The sequence below is a fragment of the Pyrus communis genome, chromosome 13 (assembly GCF_041283825.1).
Source record: "Pyrus communis isolate YQ-2024b chromosome 13, ASM4128382v1, whole genome shotgun sequence".
Classification (NCBI taxonomy): Eukaryota; Viridiplantae; Streptophyta; class Magnoliopsida; order Rosales; family Rosaceae; genus Pyrus; species Pyrus communis.
Genome location: NC_142577.1, coordinates 28,149,454 through 28,169,476, shown reverse-complemented (window position 1 = coordinate 28,169,476; position 20,023 = coordinate 28,149,454). Strand labels below are relative to the sequence as shown.

The following is a 20,023-nucleotide window of genomic DNA, read 5'->3' as shown; positions in this document are numbered from 1 at the left end:
TCTCATGGATGGTGAATTCGATACCAAATTAGGTTGCTCATTTTGTGGCTTTGCCGAACTCCCCTTCCCCATAATGTAAAAATATCGATGTGCTAAAAAAAAAAAAAAATTATCTACACTAACGGAGAGGAGATGGGCTTAGCCTCACAATAAGCTTAACAATAACGTGGTTCAAATTCACCTTTGGCGAGAATCAAACTTAAGACCTCTCGCTTGCAAATAAATAAGAATATCACTAGACCGTAGTACTAAGTGACTAGTCTATTCACTTGCCATTCTGTATTTTGACTCACTGTTGCCTTTCCTATGTCAACTGATCACTTGCCTTTGCGACAATACTCCTGTATCCCAACTACTTACCATTTCTGGATCGAGGTAATTAACTATTGATCTAATTATGTTCTAATCAACAAATTAATAAGAGAAAAACGCACACTGGTTTACGACTATAACTTCACATGAAATTTGAATTTAAAACATATTGTGAATGAAAGATCAGCTGGTCAATGGCACAAGTTTTTGAATGAAAGATTAGCTGATCAATGGCACAAGTTTTCAAGCAAAAATTAAGTGGACTACGAAGTGATAAGGGTAATGCTAGAAAAACTAAATTTGTAGACAAAATTTTAGAAATTAAAGGATACGAAAGTTAATGATTGGTTTATTTCTTAGCCGTTAATAAACATGTTTATTCCCATTTGTGATATATCATTTAATTTGTAAATTTTATCTTCAAATTTATTTTTCCTAACATTAGCCGTTTGATAATGTAAAAGAATGAAGCTAATTAAAAGGCACCATGATTACTTTCTCCGCGCTAAAGGAGAATACCGCATGTTAGCTAGAATATACATGAGTTCTGTTACGTGTATATGGATATGGGTGTTCAAAGGGCAAGTCTTTTTTAATTATTTCTTTTGGGTGAAGTCCAAAGGTTAAGTTTTTAGAAAATATTGTGCTGAAAGTGAAAACATGAGGTGATAGAGTATACAGAGAATCTTACTTTTAAAAGAGGTAATGTATTTTTTTTTTATTTTTAATTTCAGTAAGATAGGTAATGTTTTAGAAATTAAATTTGCAAACAAAATGATATGGCACCAATAGGAATTAACACGTTTATCAACGCATAAGTAATAAACCGATAATCAATTTTCATGTCCTTTATTTTCAAAATTTTGTTTATAAATTTAGTCTATCCAGCATTACCTCTTTTAAGAAAGTTCCGTTAACATTTCTCTTTGCACGAAAGATTAACCAATCAATGGCACAACTTTTCAAGCCAATTAAGCGGACTAGCATGTGAATTTTGAAGGCACATAAAATGGGGCTGCGGAGTGATTAGAAGCTTATACATTCCAATGCTGCAACCCCCTTCCTTTTTGCAATGCTGCAAACCTCACCGAACTCTAATTAAGCCAATTAATTTAAATTAGTTACACACAATCGATTAATATAGAGCTGTTGGGAGTCCTAAAAACAATAAAGGCTGAAGCTCTTCCAGCTATATCCACTAAATGCTTATACGATTTGTCACAAAATACTTGCACAACTTTACATTAGGAACTTGCAGATCACTGAGTAAATAGCGTAATCAAGTGAACTCGCAAATGAGAAAAATTTTCATCTAAACGAAGAAAGCTTAGCCGAAGTTTTGGAGGAATAGGCTTCAAATTTCAACTTGCTCGATCGAGTTTCAAATCTTGGATCTGTTCATGAATACAACCAATTACAAGATAGAATCTTTCGTCTGGCTGTCTATGGACATGCCCATGCTCTTTCTTAAGGGTAAGAGATGCACCCCCAACTGTTGAGCATTGCTTAAAATATTAGTATCCGTAAAAATATCGATATACAAATTTATAAAAATATTATTGGATATATCGAATATTGATATCAGGCCATCTCCAACCGAAGGCTGGCCAGATGGCTCGTTTTAGCCCTTTGACCCTCTAAGAAATTAATATTTTAATGAACAGTACATGGTCATATTTGCTTCCATCTTCAACCGAGGGCCAAAAGGGCCATATGGCTCGTTTTAGCCATGTCACAAAAAACTGTCTCCAACAGTGAGTCAAAGGGTCATAGGGCCAAACATAATTTATTATTGAAATTTAAAAACTATAACAACTTAAATTTAAAAACAACAACTTAAATTTAAAAATGACAAATTAAATTTAAAAACTACAAATTAAATTTAAAAACAACATTAACTTAAATTTAAAAACTACAACAAATTAAATTTAATATCCATAATCAACATCATCTTCATCATCCGCCATTATAGGAGTATGGTCAGAGGTAAACAACTGTCATCGGGTCATAATTTTTTTTTTCTTATCAAAATAGGCCTTATTAGAGTGTGATTTGAAGTGTTCCTCTCCATATCCTTTTATTGCAGACGATACCATTTGAAAATTATTGAAATAATTGAAGAAAATATTTTTGAAAGAGGTAAGAAAATATGAGAATTGAAATGGGGTAGGAATGGTGAAAAATTTGTGAGGAATGATTTAGGTATTTATAGAAGAAAAAAAATTAGAATTTTTAAGAATTTAAAAAAAAAATTGGCCCAAAAAGAAAAATTGAATCTAACTGTAACTGGCGTCAGCTAGCCGTTGGATTCAAAAATTGTTTAAGAATTCATGTCAAATATAACCGACATGATTAATAATAATATTGTCGGTTATATTCGACATCAATTCTTAAATTCCTGGCCAAGTCGGTTGGCCCTTTCAAATTCCATGGGGCCCACAAGCCCTTTGGCCTAGCCCTCGGTTGAAGACGGTTTTCGGGCTATTTTCGGCTCTCTGACCCTTTGGACCTTTCGGTTGGAGATGGTCTCAGTTGCTTTTGATAGAATTTCCAATTGAAATAATGGAAATTTAAAGTGAAAATTTAGCTGATCTCAAACAATGGTTTGGATGAAATATAAAAGTTTCTTTGATGTTTAACCGAAATGTCGAAAATATCGAAAAAAACTATCAATTTTTTCCCAAACTTAAGAGTTTCTCTAATGTAAAGTGATGTTTAGACTTCACCCCACCCCTCTTTCCATATTTTTTTTTTCTATACTTTCGAATATTTTCACGGATATACAAATTCATAACAAATGCAAAAAGGGTTCAGCCCAACCAAAATAACACAAGTTTTTGAATGAGAGATTAGCCGATCAATGGCACAAGTTTTCAAGCCAAAATTAAGCGGACTAAAATGTGAAGTTGATCATGTTAAAGGATGAAGCTAATTAAACCGGAGTTGAAGGCACCATCATTACTTTGTCCGCAATAGAGTACCACTTGTTAGCTAGAATATACATGATCAATTTATATCATGTGTATATGGGTGTTCAAAGGGCAAATTTTTTTTTTTTTGGGTGAAGTTCAAAGGTTAAGTCTCTAGAAAATTGTAAACGACAGCGGATTTTAACTCATTATTATAACTTTCACATATCTATCTTTAATTTTTGCATCAAACCGAACAAATCAAATAAAAATAACAGATATAATTAAATATGAGTACGTTAGAAAATAAAAAAGTGTGCCTTTGTGATTTCTCTTCGATATAACCTCCCATGCCACCACCTATTTATATTCACGTCCCACGGATAATAAACATGCAAAACATATAAAATTATACTATTCAACAAAACTTAAGAATAGTTATCATTTTGTTAACATCATACATGCTAATCTTGCGTTCGTGTGGGTTTAGAGTCGTGAAATTATCACCACTAAATGTACATGCAAAAGTAAGTTTTAAAGGTATATGAGATTGGGCTACGGAGTGATGACTAGGGCTGGGTTCGGTTCTAATCGGTTCGGTTTTTTCTCAAAACCGAAACCGAACCGAAATTTCGGTTCGGTTCGGTTCGGTTCAATTTTTTTTCGGTTTTTTTCGGTTCGGTTTTTTTTCGGTTCGGTTTTTCTCGGTTCGGTTTCGGTTTTTTTTCGGTTTTTTTTTTTTTTTTCTCCCTCCAAAATTATTAAAAAAAAAAAAAAGGAAATATGAAAGTTCACATTCATATTAAGACTATATACAGATTACAGAGTTTCAATAATTTTCCAGAGCCAAACACACAAAAGTAGGAAAATGAAGATGCAAAAAATGCAGAAAACCACCAAATACACATGGAATTTGGTTTGTCCAGAACCAAGAATAAGGCACACTTTTCCACAATTGTACAAATTTGGATTAAATCAAAGGCCACCAGAGTGGTAGTAGACATTCCGCATAACAGAGTTCCCGGTTAGGCCAAAGATGTAAACAGATACAAATCAATTCTAGGAGTTCAAAATTATCACATACTGGTGGTACATTGGGATAGCCACTGGGGAAGCAAACATCAAAGAAGAAGAGACCATCATGGTAAGGAGTACCCTCCGCCCCAACAATTACAGCTCTCACACAATCCATTATTGCCTCATAAGCTCTAACAACTATTGTATCCGTGGATGTCAATGAAAAGGGGGTAAGCACATCTAAAAGGATATTCAAAATAAAAAAACGGAAGAACTTGCCTGGCAAATCCTTCTCCAGGATCTTCCACTCTTCCTGAATTCTCTTTGCCACAGACAGAATCGTTGGAGCTTGGGAACCGAATCCGCCGTTGGGATCTTCCACTCTTGCTGACAACGCGAGTCGCCTGAGAGACAGAGCGAGAGAGAAAGGAGGCTCAGGGCCTCAGGCTGCGCGAGACTGCGAACGAATTCTGAACTGAAGAAGAAGAACTCTGAACTCTGAACTGAAGAAGAAGATAAAAGACCTTAACTTTGAGCTGAAACCAACCTAATTTTCCCATCCGGCCGTTTTGAAACTTTCCAATGTTAGCTACGGGAACTACACAAATCACCAAATTGCATACAAATTGCAATAATTTACATAACCATGTTAAACGCCGAATAAAATAACTAAAATTAGGGTTACTCAGAATTAGTCACAATATTCAAAACCCTAACCAAACAGAGGATAAAACTGATAACAAAATTAAAGCCACCATACATAAGCCCAAAAAATAAAAGAAGGGTTTTGTAAATTGACCTGTAATCGGAAGGAGAGGAGGAAGAGTAAGAATCCGACGAGGAGTGGCGGTGGCGGTGTCTACGACGTCGTTTAGTGTTGGAGCGACTGGTCTTTTTTCGGATCTTGAAGGCATCTTTGTTTTTATCTCGGCAACTGCGGTGGTGGGGATGATGTCTGCGGCGAGATACAGACGAAGACGACGAGGACGAGTCCGAGGAGTACTCAGACAACGATGAGGACGAGGCCACCATGTCTCAGAGAGAGAGGGAGGGAACGAGAGTCTAGAGAGAAGAGGCCAGGGCAGGGGAATGAAAAATAAGGAGGAGGAGGGTTAGGGTTACAACAACTTAAAAAATTAAAAATAATCTCACAAATCCTGGAGGCATGAGGGTTCGAACCCGTGCCTCCAGCTTGTAAAGTTTCAATGAAACCAACTTGACAACAGGTTCTGTTTTGTTATAATTGTATGACTAAACTATTTATAGATATTCAAAAAAATTATATATATATCGGTTCGGTTCGGTTCGGTTCGGTTTCCGAGCCTCAAAAACCGAAACCGAACTGGTCAGATTCGGTTCGGTTCGGTTTGACAATATCGGTTCGGTTTGACAATATCGGTTCGGTTTTTTTCGGTTTCGGTCCGGTTCGGTTGTCGGTTTTTTTCGGTTTTCGGTTTTTTGAACCCACCCCTAGTGATGACAAACTTTTACATTCCAACGCACACACCCTCCCTTTCCTAGTCGTGTTGTGCACGCCAAATAGAGAAAATAAGTTGTGGCTGTTATTTCAACGCTTTAAACCTAGTTTAAAGAATTTTTTTTAAAAGTGAGACTCATCATTGATTTTTCGCTACCTTATATTTAAAGCATAATTCTACAAACCAACATTATAAAACGTTGTACAATACACACAAGGTGTCAAAGAGTCTATGAAGAGTCTCTTAGCATTTCTCACCTAATAATTCAAACTAATTAATTATATATAGTTGATTAATATAGAGCTGCCGGAGTCCTACAAACAATAAAGGCTGAAGCTCTTCCAACCATATGCAATAAATCCTCCTCAAGTTGCTACATCATTCTCAATCTTGTTCCCTTGATTTTCTAATCACAACCAATTTCTGTGTACTATGTTCGAAGACCGTGTTGGCTGCTATGGAGTGCTCCTTGATTCTCACAAAATACTTTCAGAACTTTATATTAGGACCTAGCTGATCATTGACTACATAGCGTAATCAAGTGAGCTCCCAAATGAAAAAAATACATTGAAACGAACAAAGCTCTGCCGAAACTTTGGAAGGAAGAATTGGCTTGAAAGTTCAACTCACCGGAGTTTCAAATCATGGATCCATATATGAATATACAACTAATTGCAGGGTAGAATCTCTCGCCAGGCTACCTCATGGTCATGCAACTGTTTTTTTCCTATTGTTAGGCCATCTTTAATAGAGAGGGCTAAATGTCCAAAGCTAAAAAATAGTCTGATTTGTTCAAGAGCTTGTCTCCTACCAATGGTTGTGCTATAATTCTTTAGAGCTCACCCGGTCATTATTTGGCCAAAGGGCCTCGTGGTGCCAAATGTAGCAAAGCACCCCCCCCTCCCTCTCTTAACCCTTTTTTGGGGATTAGCTCCTTAGTTGCAACAATTGATTTAAACTCAACGGCTAAATTTGAAAACATCGAACGGTGGTTTAATTAAATTAACCAACAAATTTAAAGAATAAACTTAAAACTAATAAATATTGAGGGGGTCATGTTTAGCCTATCCGATTGGAGATAATATATGAGTATGACCTAACACTGTTTATATAAAAATATATTTTATAGGGCTATAATTTCAAACAAGGTTATATTGTTATATTTTAACCCTTTCAATTGGAGATGGCCTTAAGAGGGTGCATCCTGATTATAGCAAATGCAAAAAGGGTTAATCCCAACTAATATAACACACCAGTTGGGCTACGACACCAACAAAGAGAGGCCCAATACAGTACAGGCCCAGATTAAATAAATAAAAGTTTATATAATATATATATATATATATATATATATATATATTCAAAAAAAACAAAAGAAGGAGAAAAGGTTTTGCTATTGATCATCCTCCCAATTTGCTTGCTGAGTCAAAAAGCCGTCCTGCTGATAATTGGGTGATGATTATCCAAAATATCTTGCACATTCGCTGACCTCATTTTTCATTTTGTTAATGGAGCTTTACAAGTGCGTAACAGCTCAGTAACGTTACATCTCTATACTTAATTATTTTAGTTTGACAGTATCTGTGATTAGGGGATAATTAATTAGCATATCATATCTTCATGCGTATTTAAGCACTGGAAATGACTTCATTGAGGCGTGAAATTGTTGTACGGTACTGGAAAAATGCTATTTGACATAAGCAATCTACTCATACAAAAACACTTGAATTGGCTGTACCACATTTTTCTTTTTACATGTATCCACATTTCTTGGTCACGATCAACTAAAGCTAAAATTCCATTAAAGCGTGTTTCCACGGGGTTCTTTGGAGAATTGTGTTTTCATGGGAGTGCACGAATACCTTTGTTTAAGAGAAGATAACAACTCAATCAGATCTTCTTGTTTGCTTACTTTGCATCACAATTGTATGCGATGGTTGTCCGTTCGATACTGATAGTGAGCTGGTGTATAAAAGAAAATCTCAATTTCTCTGCTTAAGAAATCTTGTGGGAATCGAAGTAATAAGCACGTAAGTTATATAATCAATCCATTCATATTATAACATGAGTTACACAAGACAGTTGAGTTGAGTAGGAAAATTATAAACCGTCCATGCAATTTAAAACTTGATAGGTATATTAAGAAATTAATAAGTGCGTTAGAACCTATCCCACATATCTTTGCAGATCCAAACGAAAAGATGCTTATAATGTAGAAGGTAAGCCGGAATTTAATTAAATTACTTCACCGAGAAGCAAGGAATATCTCGTGGTAATAAAAGTCAGAAGGTATGGCTAATCTCAAGGGCGGCCCCATCGGCCACAGTTAATGTTTGTTTAACGCTCCCCAAAGGGCACAGATAATGTTTGTTTAACGGCCCCAATGGCCACGGATGTTCTTTTACATATATAATATGCTAGATGCTCCCGAATCCAAGCATAGGAACCTCCTCTTTTTTTTTAGTTGGACAAACCGAATCCAGGCAAAGTTAGTGTTGAAATTTTGACATGGCATCTTGATGTATCTTGTGTGAATTGTGATGTTAAAGAACATTTTTATCATGATTTAGATGAAGGATAACAATACTTAATTATATTATAAAATAATATTATACTAGCTTCTTGTTACACGCGTACGGGTGTGATAATTGATTTATTTATTTAAATATATTTTAAAAAATAATAATGCACTTATTAACCACCTACAGTCCAACTAGATTGTTTGTTTTTTTTTTTTTTTCTTTAAATTCTTAGAGCAATTTGAGTATTATGAAGCTTCATCACTTTTTGTGCCTTCTCATTTTGTATATACTAGTCTATTGCCCCAAGCTCACGTGGCAATTTTCTTTTGTACATTTTCTTGTCTATTTTTAATTTTTATTCTTTTTTTTTGTTTAAATATGTTTTTTTATTTAAACAAATTAAAGAAATAAAAGAAGAAAAACTACCCACTACGTGGGTGGTTTTATTTTGTAAAATCTTAATTAGGAAGGGGCAATTTTGGAATTATGAATCCACATCTAACACGAGTGAGTCCACAAACCACATCTAACACGTGCAAGAACTCTTTGTTAATTTGTTTTTTATTTTTCTATTAATTTCTTCTTCGTTACTTTTTTGGAAAGGAATCCACTCCGAATCCATTTCATCAAATCCACCAAATCAATAAATTTGGATCTTTAAAATTTAATCAAACAGCTAGAATTATCATAATTTTTAAAGGAGTCCCATGTTTTCAATCGTTAGATCAAATTTCAAAGGTCCAAATTCATTGATTGGGTTGATTTAGTGGAAGAGATCCAAAGATGATCACTTTCATACTTTTTTTTACCAGATAAGGAGGAAAATTTCATTCCCAAAACGCGATAATTTGAAAATATTTACGTGCCTAAGAGTGTTAATATAGTAATTTTAGTAAGGAACTTTTTTAGGTACGACAACATTTTCATTTAGTCAAAAATTAGTTTGACAAAAGTTGTTGAAATTGCAGCGAAAGAAAACCCCTTCATCCGGTGGCTATTATTGCCAAAAAATTAATAAAGAAGTAGTAAGGGTGCAGTCTGCATTTCTCAATAAACAAAAGAATATAGAAGATCTCATATTTAATGTTTCAAGCTGGTAAGTTTGTTTAACTGTGACGATAAACCAAATGATATTTTCCATAACTTCTCTAGTTGCAAAGAAATGAATAATTATGTTTTACCACTAGTTGTCCTAATTTTAAGAAAACAATAAAGAAATAGTAATTATTGGAGGAAAATAAGGGAAGAAAGCATACAAATTGCGATGCAGGACAAGTACTGGTGGAGCGTGTGGACAGAAATGAAGGGAGCAATCGGAGGCAAGGAAAATAAAAAGGGGAAAAAAGAGCAAAGGATAGAGGCCACAGAAGCCGAACATGTGTCAGAAGGTTTGAGGCTCTGTTAAATCAGGTCCCCACTCACCACGGACCAACCTTATCGTGACAAAAGTGCCCCCACGCGAATCTGATTCTCTCTGTCCCTTGTCCTTACGCGGCTATTCTGAGTTCTTAGTAAGGATTTCGAAAATCTTTCAATCATATTTAAAATTAAATATAAACAGTGCCTGATGAAAATTGATCATATGATACATAATGAACAAATGTGATTACAGAATTTGAAATCCTCACAAGTGGATCCTCTCTCGACTATTCTATTCTTAAAAGACTTCAAGGTCAATGTTTAATGTAGAAATATAAGCGTCTTGTCATTATATTGTTTTGACTTTAATACAACTTGAAAAAAATATTTAGGGGACTCTTAAGATTGGACTCTCTACGAACTATCTGAGACTTCATTTTTTTTTTCACAATGACTTATAATGTCAATATTAAAATTATCATATAACTGTGAGGTAACAGGTAATTCATAAAAAACTCACTTTAAATGAATTCTCTTAATATTTATAAAAAAAAATGTATCATTGTCGAATTTGAGCCACTAAAAAGTGATGTATACTAGAAATTGTTGTACAGTTGGACTTTTTGCACAAGCGTTCATTGACGAATTTGAGCCACTAAAAAGTGATGTATACTAGAAATTGTTGTACAGTTGGACTTTTTGCACAAGCGTTCACTATCTATAACTTTTCAATTTCGTGCCAAAAATATTAACCTTACAATGTTACCATTTGTAAGAAAAATAGTTTTTGCAAATCATTTTTCTACTCTTACATATTTATGTTTAATTATGGCATTTAAAACTAAATAGATGAAAATTAAAGCCTATGAATAAAAATGAGTGTATAACTAGAAAAAGGAAAATGAACTGTCCCTTTTTCAAAGAAGTAGGATTCTCTCTGTTTCAATTTCATTATTCTTTATTTCCTTCATCTCTCACTCTTCTTTTTGTCCTTCTCTTTTTAGAGAAGTCAATATAAAATGTTGAAGTGATTTAATCGTGATCGTTAAATAAAAGAAGAAAAAAAAAGTTTTAGAAGGAAGAAAATCCTACTTTATTTCCATAACGATTAAAATATTGATTGCACACGTTACCAACCTTCCAATTTTCGATTAGTGCCGTTACGAATTTTCCAATTTTTGGGAAAATGAAATAACAGAAAAAGCAAGTAACGCATGACCGCGAATAGGTTTTCTCGTTCAAAAGGCCCAGCGGCTTCCAACAAGCCTCCTCGCCAGCCTAGCAGGCTATACGGTGTAGGGCTAATACCGTCTTTCCACTATCACACAGGGGGCAAAATAGTCACAGAAGTCTCACGTCATCTATAAATAAGCCCCATATCTCCCTAGTTTTCAGAAAAACGAAACAGCCAACTGGAGCAATAAGCAGCAATCAAAATCCCTAGGGTTTTAGTTTTAATCCGGTTCCAAATCGCTTTGAGATCTCAATTTTCTCGCCGCCCGCTGGTTCGGTCAATTTCGGTATCGATTCCCAAATCCTAGGGTTTCCTTGAAGCTTGATAGCCATCGTCCGCTCCTCTGGAGAGAGAGTGCCTAACAATTTCGCATATTTGTGAGTGAAATCATTGTTCTTTGAATTGAATTTGTTGCTTTTTACATTAAATTATGCTTTGATGATTTGAATATGTGGTTTGAATGGAAAATGACGAAGCTTTGGTAATCTGTATACGTCTATAATTATTTGTTAAATAAAGCCTGTATTTTGATGTAAATTGTGTTAATCATCAATCTGGGTCTGGATTATTGGGGCTAGATTGAGATTTGTATCATAAATTAATTTTTATGGAATGGGGGTGAATTAATTTGCTCAATGATTATATATATACGTATTACATTTTCATGTGGTGATGCACTTAATCTGATTCTTCGATTAAATTTGTTTATGATATTCATTTAAAGCGATGGTTTTGTAAGAAAGCAGTCATTTTTGACAATTTTCATTTTATTTTTTGGTCTAATTTGTTGATTTAATTGTTAAAACTGTAAATTATATAACTTTTGGCAAATGTGGTATGTATTTATTGCAAGAATAATTTGAATTCTGATCTATAACATATAGATTTGATCGGTTCATGCGCTACATGCTTTACTTTTGAGAAATTTTTTTGTTTTTGTATCTGATTACTGATATCTTGATTGGATTGTTATGAACAGGAAGACCTGAATGTCCTAATGGAGTCCAAAGGTGGTAAAAAGTCTAGTAGTAGTAGTAGTAAATCATCATTATTCTACGAAGCACCTCTCGGCTACAGCATCGAAGACATCCGACCCAACGGTGGAATCAAGAAGTTCAGATCGGCTGCTTACTCCAACGTAAGTGTCCGTTTACTAGTTTTTATGTATGCTATTGTGGTGTACAGTTGGGTTATGGATTCCTTCTAGCTGGTTAAATTGTACATGAAAAATGCTAACTTTCTGTTTCTATCTTTGTGCAGTGCGCTCGCAAGCCATCCTGATATTCCTCAGTTGGATTTTTAACCACTAGACGTGGTTTCAGTTTTATTGCTTTCCTAGGTGTTTGTTTCCGTTTTCTTCAATCGACATCTTCCTCTCTTTCTCTCTTTTGCGACTGTCATCTCTTTGCAACTGCAATCTGCTTTGATTCTCTAATCTTCTTGCAACTGTAATCATTCCTGTTAGTCAATATGGCCATGGAGGGATCTGCTATTGGATTTGAAGGTTATGAAAAGAGGCTAGAAATAGCATTTTTCGAGCCGAGTGTCTTTCTCGACCCTGAAGGAAGGGGTCTTCGGTCTCTGTCCAAAGCTCAGATAGATGAATTTCTTGACCAAGCTGAGTGCACCATCGTCTCGTCATTGTCGAATGACGATGTTGACTCATATGTTCTTTCTGAGTCAAGCCTCTTTATTCATCCATACAAGATGATCATCAAAACTTGTGGCACAACCAAGTTGCTCCGTGTGATCCCGACTGTCCTGCAGTTGGCTGAAACCATTTCCCTTGCTGTGAGATCTGTGAAGTACACTCGTGGGAGTTTCATTTTTCCGGGAGCACAGACGTACCCTCATCGTAGCTTCTCAGAAGAAGTTTCGGTCCTCGACAGCTACTTCGGGAAGCTTGGGTCAGGAAGCAGGGCGTATGTGATGGGCAGGTCAGACGGACCTCAGAAGTGGCATGTGTATTCTGCGACTGCCGAATCAGCAAGCTTCGTTGAACCTGTGTACACTCTTGAAATGTGCATGACTGGTTTGGACAGGGGAAAGGCTTCTGTATTCTACAAATCTGAATCGAGCTCAGCCACAACGATGACAAACGAATCTGGTATCCGAAAAATCCTTCCAGATTCCGATATTTGTGATTTCGAGTTTGACCCCTGTGGTTATTCCATGAATTCCATCGAAGGAGCTGCAATTTCGACCATTCACGTCACACCAGAAGATGGCTTCAGTTATGCAAGTTTTGAAACTGCTGGATATGATCTGAAAGGTGTAAACCTGAACCAGTTGGTTGAGAGGGTATTGGTTTGTTTCCAACCAAAAGAATTCTCCATAGCTGTGCATGCCAATGTTGCTAGCAAGTCACTCCAGCAACATTCTCTCGTTGATCTGAAGGGATACTGTCGCGAAGAGAGCAGCCACGAAGAGCTTGGACTGGGTGGAGCCATTGTCTACCAGAGGTTCCTGAAGACTGAGCGGTGTGGTTCTCCTCGATCGACTCTCAAGGGCTGCTGGAGAGAGGAAGAGGAAGAAGATTATTAAGCACAATTGACTAGTAGTTACATTCGTCATTTTTCGGATTTATGAATAAATTACTTATCAGCGACGGCCTGATAATGGTAAATGGTAGGATGTCTGAAAGTGTTGTCTTTGATTAATCTTTCCATTCATGTTGAGTGTTGTTTTCGCATGATACAGCACATCAAACCCTAAGTTGGATTTAGTTATTGTATTCGTAAGAGATCTGATGTTGAAGTTCAATGCTTGGTTATATGAAAGCTATGTTTTGTTGTTTCTCTATTGCATTGTTGAGCGACTTACTATGTACGTGGAATCCATCCCGACTGCCGACTGCATCGTATGAGAAAATGAGGTTGTGATTGTCCGACTCCGTTATCATTTATTTACAGACGTTAGTTTTTTCTGTCGCCTTTTTTATCTTCCCGGACATTGAACCCTGTATGAATGTTGAAATCGGAGCCTAGGGTTTTGGCGGTTTTATGGAGTTTGTATTTTAATCCGGGACGCCGTGGTAGCTTCCACGTTGGCAATTTTATTGGTTCAATTTTGTATGAGCTGTGAATATGTGAGATCAGCGGCTGATGTATATCAGGACCACCCGGAGTCCGTGTTCATCAAGTGTTTGATGTAATGACTGCTAAACATATCTTGACAGGTTGTGTCTACAACACTAATCAATTTCTCTTTACTCATCAGATTAATTCAGCATATATCGATATATGTTGACACGTGCGCAACATGGTTTGGCTGACGAGACCAGTTCACTAAATATTCAACGAAATGCGTTAGTGAATCAATTAAAATTTAATTTTGTTTGCACGCATCGGCTCTATTTCTATGTAAAAACTTGAACTTTTAACATTGAAACAGTGAGACTCCTAAAAATTCGAATTCTAAATCTGCCACTATTTGAGGTGTTGGACGGACAGTCATATGGCGTTGGTTTTGAATTATTTTATTTTTCTGTTCATGTGAGAAGAACCCATTGCCCCATGGTAGAGCTAGGCCCAAGCGCAAGCTATACACATTGAAATGTGTGGCCCTTCTAGCTTAGGGACATTTGAACCTTTCTTTCTGTGAAAACTTCCCGTTGGAGTTGGCTCTATCAAGGATCTTTAAGGCCAAGGTTTTTTTAGTTACTATTACAACATCACCATCTAGTGTTGTTTACTAATTTCTCTGTATTATAACATTTGAATTTATTCGATAATAGTAGTATTTTGATTTATGGTATGTTAATTGTAAAACAACAAAGTATTATTTCATTATGTGGCGTCAATTGTACGAATCCTAAAACGTCAATTTTGCGCCAAGTATTTCATTAATATTGATCACTAATATTATCACATATAAATTAGTAAAATCACTTGTTTGTGTGTGACTGTCACACAAAAAAACTTCTCAACCTAAGGTATGTTTAGTTAATCTAGAACCAACTAGTTGGGTACTTGTTTAATGAGTAATTCTGGAACCTACTAGTTTGGAATAAAATCCCAAAAATCCTAATCTTTTTATTTAATTTTTTAATTAAACAAAAAACACATTTACAAGACTTTGTTGTTTTGTTTGTGAGTTATGGAAGCCAGCTAAGTAAGGTTAATCCCCTTGCAAAAAGGTGGTTTAACTTTTGATTATTTTTAACGTTTTCTTTCTAGCAAATCTTTGTTTGGTTTGTTTTTAGCAGCTAGCGTTGTCTAACTTTTACTTTATATTTAAATGGTTGTAGATGTCCCCTCCTTTTATGGATAATCAGTCCCAAAACTTGTTACATCAAAACCAAATTATTGACAAGAAGTGGATCTTACGCATAGCATTAGCTTTCTTTTGATATCATCAACTGTGTGAACCCGACAAGTTGGATGGCTACCAAAGAGAGAGCCTTTACTTTGTCATCTTTATTTTGTGAGGCCGAGTTTCCATCCTCTTGTGTAAATCACAAACATACTTGCAATCGTTTATCCAGCTTGTCACTGATTGAAACGAATCGTAATATGTTTGTAATATTGTCAATTGTTTGGACTGCGTTAAGTACGGTGTTAGGTTTTGTTAGCGATAATCGCCCATGCGCGAGTGGAGATTGACTCAGAGGTGTGGTGGGTTGGAAAAAATCCCATTGATTAGCTTAGCATCAACCAAACTTTGGGTGAAATTAATTAAAAAGATAGAAAAAAAGTGGACTATATAGCATATTCCTTTCGGGATGAGTCTTGGTGCAATGGAAAGGTTTATTCTTTATGACCAAAATGTCACGGATTCGAGTCGTAAAAATAGTTTATTTGCAAAGTAAAGGTAAGGATGGGTACAATAAACGTTCATTTTCAACCTTCGCAAAATGGAGAGCCTTTTTGTTTTTGGCCGCCCCTTATATAGCATATTCCTTTCAAAAAAAATACAAAGATATATAGCTACTTTCAATTTCTTCCACCCTTTTTTGGGTGGTATAAGGAATATAGAGAGATTTTTTATTTATTGGGGTTATTAGCAAAAAGTCTTCTGTGCACTACTAAAGGAAAGAAAAGATGGTTTATGGCGTGTATGGCATCCTAAGCTTTAGATGGCACCATTTGTAAAGGAATTTATTCCATATTAGCCATCACCAGAAGTGGGATTTGAGAAATTTGCAAATAAATCCTTCTGGCATCCATTTTGAAGCCCATAAAATCCTTTAATTAACATTTTCATTTCAAATTTTCCCTATACCAAGCTATATTAATTAAGTAGAAGATTTTAACAAAATACATTCAATATAAGGATAAATGCTCTTGATCACTTCAGATAAATATTCATCATATATTAAGATATTGGTTAGACCGGTTGACAAGTATGTTACATTTTTGCACCCGAGTTGGAATTTCCTCGCCTTCGGAATGACTTTTGGTAATATATGAAGGATACCTACATAGATGACAAGGAAGATTGGCCCCTCGTGAGAGAATCATATACATGGTGATGGAACAAGATGGACAGTGATATCATACACAGAGTTCTTTGAATTAGGTACAATATCCTAGTGGGTGGGGAATACATTCAGAAATAAGCAAGTCCTCTTTAGGGTTTTGTAGAGAGATGGAAGAGAGTGAGTGGGGTATAGGACACAATGTGGGGTTAGGGAGTCTCCTGTACCAGTTCATAATTGTCCTACTCTTTTGAGATATAGAACCAAAAACACGATCAAATGCATGTGGCTTTTGGTGGAAATTGTTCAAAAAACAGTGACCATGCACTTGGAACAAACCAAGCCAACTTAGTCAAGTGGTAAAAAGAACAATAATTTCCTACTCATTTGGGGGGGGGGGGGGGGGGGAGAGAGAGGGAGAGAGAGAGTCTCTTTTAGTAGTGCTGCATGTCTTGATTAGGAATTGTGGTCAACTATCTCTTTAAACTCGTTTGTTTGACTCCCCTTTTGGCTCCAAAGAGGACCATGACCTTGCTGGGAAGCTTTCCTTCATTTGTTAGTTGGACATGGATTCTGTTGATCAGGGAAGGTGGAACAGGTGGTGGGAAAGGGTTTGGAGAGGTAATGAAAATGTTATAACAGTGGTAGGGGTAGTAACATGTGCGGTTGTCAGCCATTGATGAAAGTGACTGAATCATAAGCGAATTAATTGAAAGCGAAGTGATTAACAGTTATGTTAGAATTATAGTTGCACGTCCATGTGTAACTTTCGGCCCTTGATGTAAGTGAGTTCGACAATTTCATAAACGACTGGCATGAACTGGGTATAAAGCCAAAGAAAGAGACATGAGATGACCTAACTAACAAGAACAGAGATACCATATCTCTGTCTAAGGTGCAAGCAAGTGGAATGGTACTTGTTTGGTTGTAGTTGTGCGATCTTAATCAATGGCCTGATGCTGTTCATCATGTACCGGTCTTCATCTGCATGTTCCAACCACGACGGAGATAAGCGCGCGCTTGTCAGTGAACATGAAGGGGCCACGGACGACAGGTCGTATTAGCATTCCTACTTAGGGAGATTTTTCAGTGTGACCGTCAATTGAGACGGTATACCACGTGTCCCTATATAAATGGTGGGATATGTGTATTAAAATGTTAATAACTTAAAAATTAAAATTTTCCACCACTTACATAAAAACACGTGATGTACTATCCGTGTTCCCGTCACAACTAAAAATTTCTTCCCTACTTGATAGAAACACTTCCACTTATCATTCATCATTGCCATGCAACGATGAAAAAAGAACAGTTCTAAGTTAACAAGTCTTTATATTTTGTAAGGATTGGAAAAATTGTCTATTATATGTAGTCTTAATTTTACTTTGTAAAGAGACTGTTTCAGTAACTCAAACTCGTGACCTTTTTATCACAAAAGAATAATCTAAAACCTCAATTGTAGGGTTATAATTATTTGTGATATATATAATCTATGCAGTTATGCCTTGTACTTTCTCTTGAAGTAGACAAATAATAAGATAAACTTGAAGCTGAGGAAGAGTCATGACGCACGATTATGCATGCGTGTTCGGATTAGGCTTCAAACCATATACAAATCGACTTGACTTCAAATCTTTAGAGTGTACAGGTTGGAACAAAGTGTAGACAATGATGATGCTAGGCCTTTTGAGCGGTAGTGCATCAGATTCAAGCTTTCTTGTTTGAAGTGGCAAGTAGTGTACTATTTTGTATAACGTAGTTAAATTTAAGAACCAGCTCTCTGTGCTTCCTCACCAGATCTCTCTCTCTCTCTGATTGGCCCATTGTTGAGGATTCCAGAGCGATTTTCTTGGAGATCATTGGAGTTAGTTTTACCCATATCAGGACTCCAATCAAACGAGGTGGCTCACAGACTTGCCCGTTACAGTCTCTCGTCCACTACGGCCGCTCTTTAGTTTGAAGAACCATCAGACATTATCTTAGATGTTTTATTTGAAGATTGTTTATTGGAGCTCTGGTCGCTCCCCTTGATGTAATCATCTTTCCCTCATCAATATATCTATCGCTTTTATAAAAATAAATAAATAAATAATTAGCTGATGACTTCGTTACGGTAGCCTATTCTTCCAAAGATAGGAAGATTCACATATGCTTTTCAACCTTTATCTAACCACCATCATATTATTCACAAACAATAATAATCAAACTCAAATATAGCTGTGTAAAATACAGACCGTGAAATTTATTCCAACCCCCGAGTCGTCCAATGACGATTAACATGGGTTAGCTACAATAACAAAATTTTAGTAGTATTATATATGCTCGTGCTATTCCAACCGTTGGATCAACATTACTATATGTAGAATCTCCAGATTGATAATCATGAAAGCAACAGGCTAATTCGTCCAAAGAAACACTTGAACATTTGGTCAACGTGCACTGTTTGGGGGCGGGGTCCACATTACACGTGCAGCCATGTACAACGTATTACATAGGCCATAATTAGGAGTACGATTCTCTTCTTATTCTCATCATCTTCTCTTCTCTTCTTTTACACATTATTTTTTGTCTTTATAAAAAAAATTAATATAAGATATTAACGTAACTTAATTGTAACCGATTAAGTAGAAAGGAAGAGAAGGGAAAGAGATTAGAGGCTCTCTATAATTAGGCCCTGCTACACTTGCTTTGGAATATTAGTTTTATTCTGTAGCAGCGGGTCCCGCGTTACCATTCCGGTGCAGTGCAGGCACAGGTAAACCTCTGTTTGCCTACAAGACCAGGACCGTTGATTCTTCACCACTGACATGTGGGACCCACGTATATTGCATAAAGTTTTATTTTTAGTCGAAAGAAAAAAAAGAAGAAAAAGAAAAAGCAGCTTTTGCTTTTGAAAGTTGGTGCTTTTGATTGTTTATTAGAGGGTTGTCTGCTGAATGAGGAGACAGAGGCTGGTGTGGTAAGTGGAGACTAATTCTACTTTCATCTGTGATCTTTGCACAGTCAAACTTTGTGACGAGTGAGATTTTCTTGTTAGAATAATTCTACGTTTCTAATTATTGACGTACGTTTTGCAAGCGTTCGTGTAAGCAAATGATCTTAGTATCATAAATAATTTGATCATTATTTGATTAACAGATTCATATTTTCATGATGAAGTTTGGTCTCATAAACACCTATTAAATCTGTTTTTATTGAACTTTTATTGGTTTCGACCCAAGTATGTCCAAGATGACTTACAAGTCTGATGGTTTGTTGATAAAAATTAAAAACCGAAAACTTGATTTGATGATAGTCTTTTTCATGATACAAAATTTGGTTTTATTTTGGTAAAGTTAAATACTTAAAACTAAACATATAAAGCTCGTTTAGAAAATGTTTTTAAATGACTGAAACTCTGAAAGTACATTTAGAAAAAAAAAAAAATTTTGAAATTAATATTTTGTAAAAATGTAAGCTAATTCTAGAAAATCCTTGAAGTGCATATTGAAACTGATGTTTCTTGCAAGAAGTACTTCAAGTACTTTTCAAATCTTATTTTTTATCTAAAAATGATTTCAGTCATTTAAAAACATTTATCAAACGAGCCGTAATTAACTGAGAAAATGACGTAGAGATTCGGGATCCCTTCACTACACGCTCAACTTTCTTTTTTTTATTATAATTCATTAGAAAAATATGAGATGGAATTTGAGAATCAATAAATGGCCAACTTAATGGAATGTTTGATTCCCAGGAAGCCGCGCTATGGAAGCTCAGAATATCATCTCTCT

The 20,023-nt window shown here is 35.8% G+C and overlaps 1 protein-coding gene across 1 annotated transcript; it reads left to right on the top strand.

Moving 5' to 3' along the window:
* Nucleotides 1-12,097: 12,097 nt before the first annotated feature.
* Nucleotides 12,098-13,633, top strand: LOC137736789 (S-adenosylmethionine decarboxylase proenzyme). The gene has a single exon (XM_068476059.2). The coding sequence runs from the start codon at nucleotides 12,302-12,304 to the stop codon at nucleotides 13,373-13,375; it is 1,074 nt and encodes a 357-aa protein (XP_068332160.1). The 5' UTR covers nucleotides 12,098-12,301; the 3' UTR covers nucleotides 13,376-13,633.
* The last annotated feature ends 6,390 nt before the right edge of the window (nucleotides 13,634-20,023 follow it).

What these genes read in the sequence shown, in the direction of transcription:
- LOC137736789 (XM_068476059.2), top strand. Translation starts at nt 12,302, where the DNA reads ATGGCCATGGAGGGATCTGCTATTGGATTTGAAGGTTATGAAAAGAGG.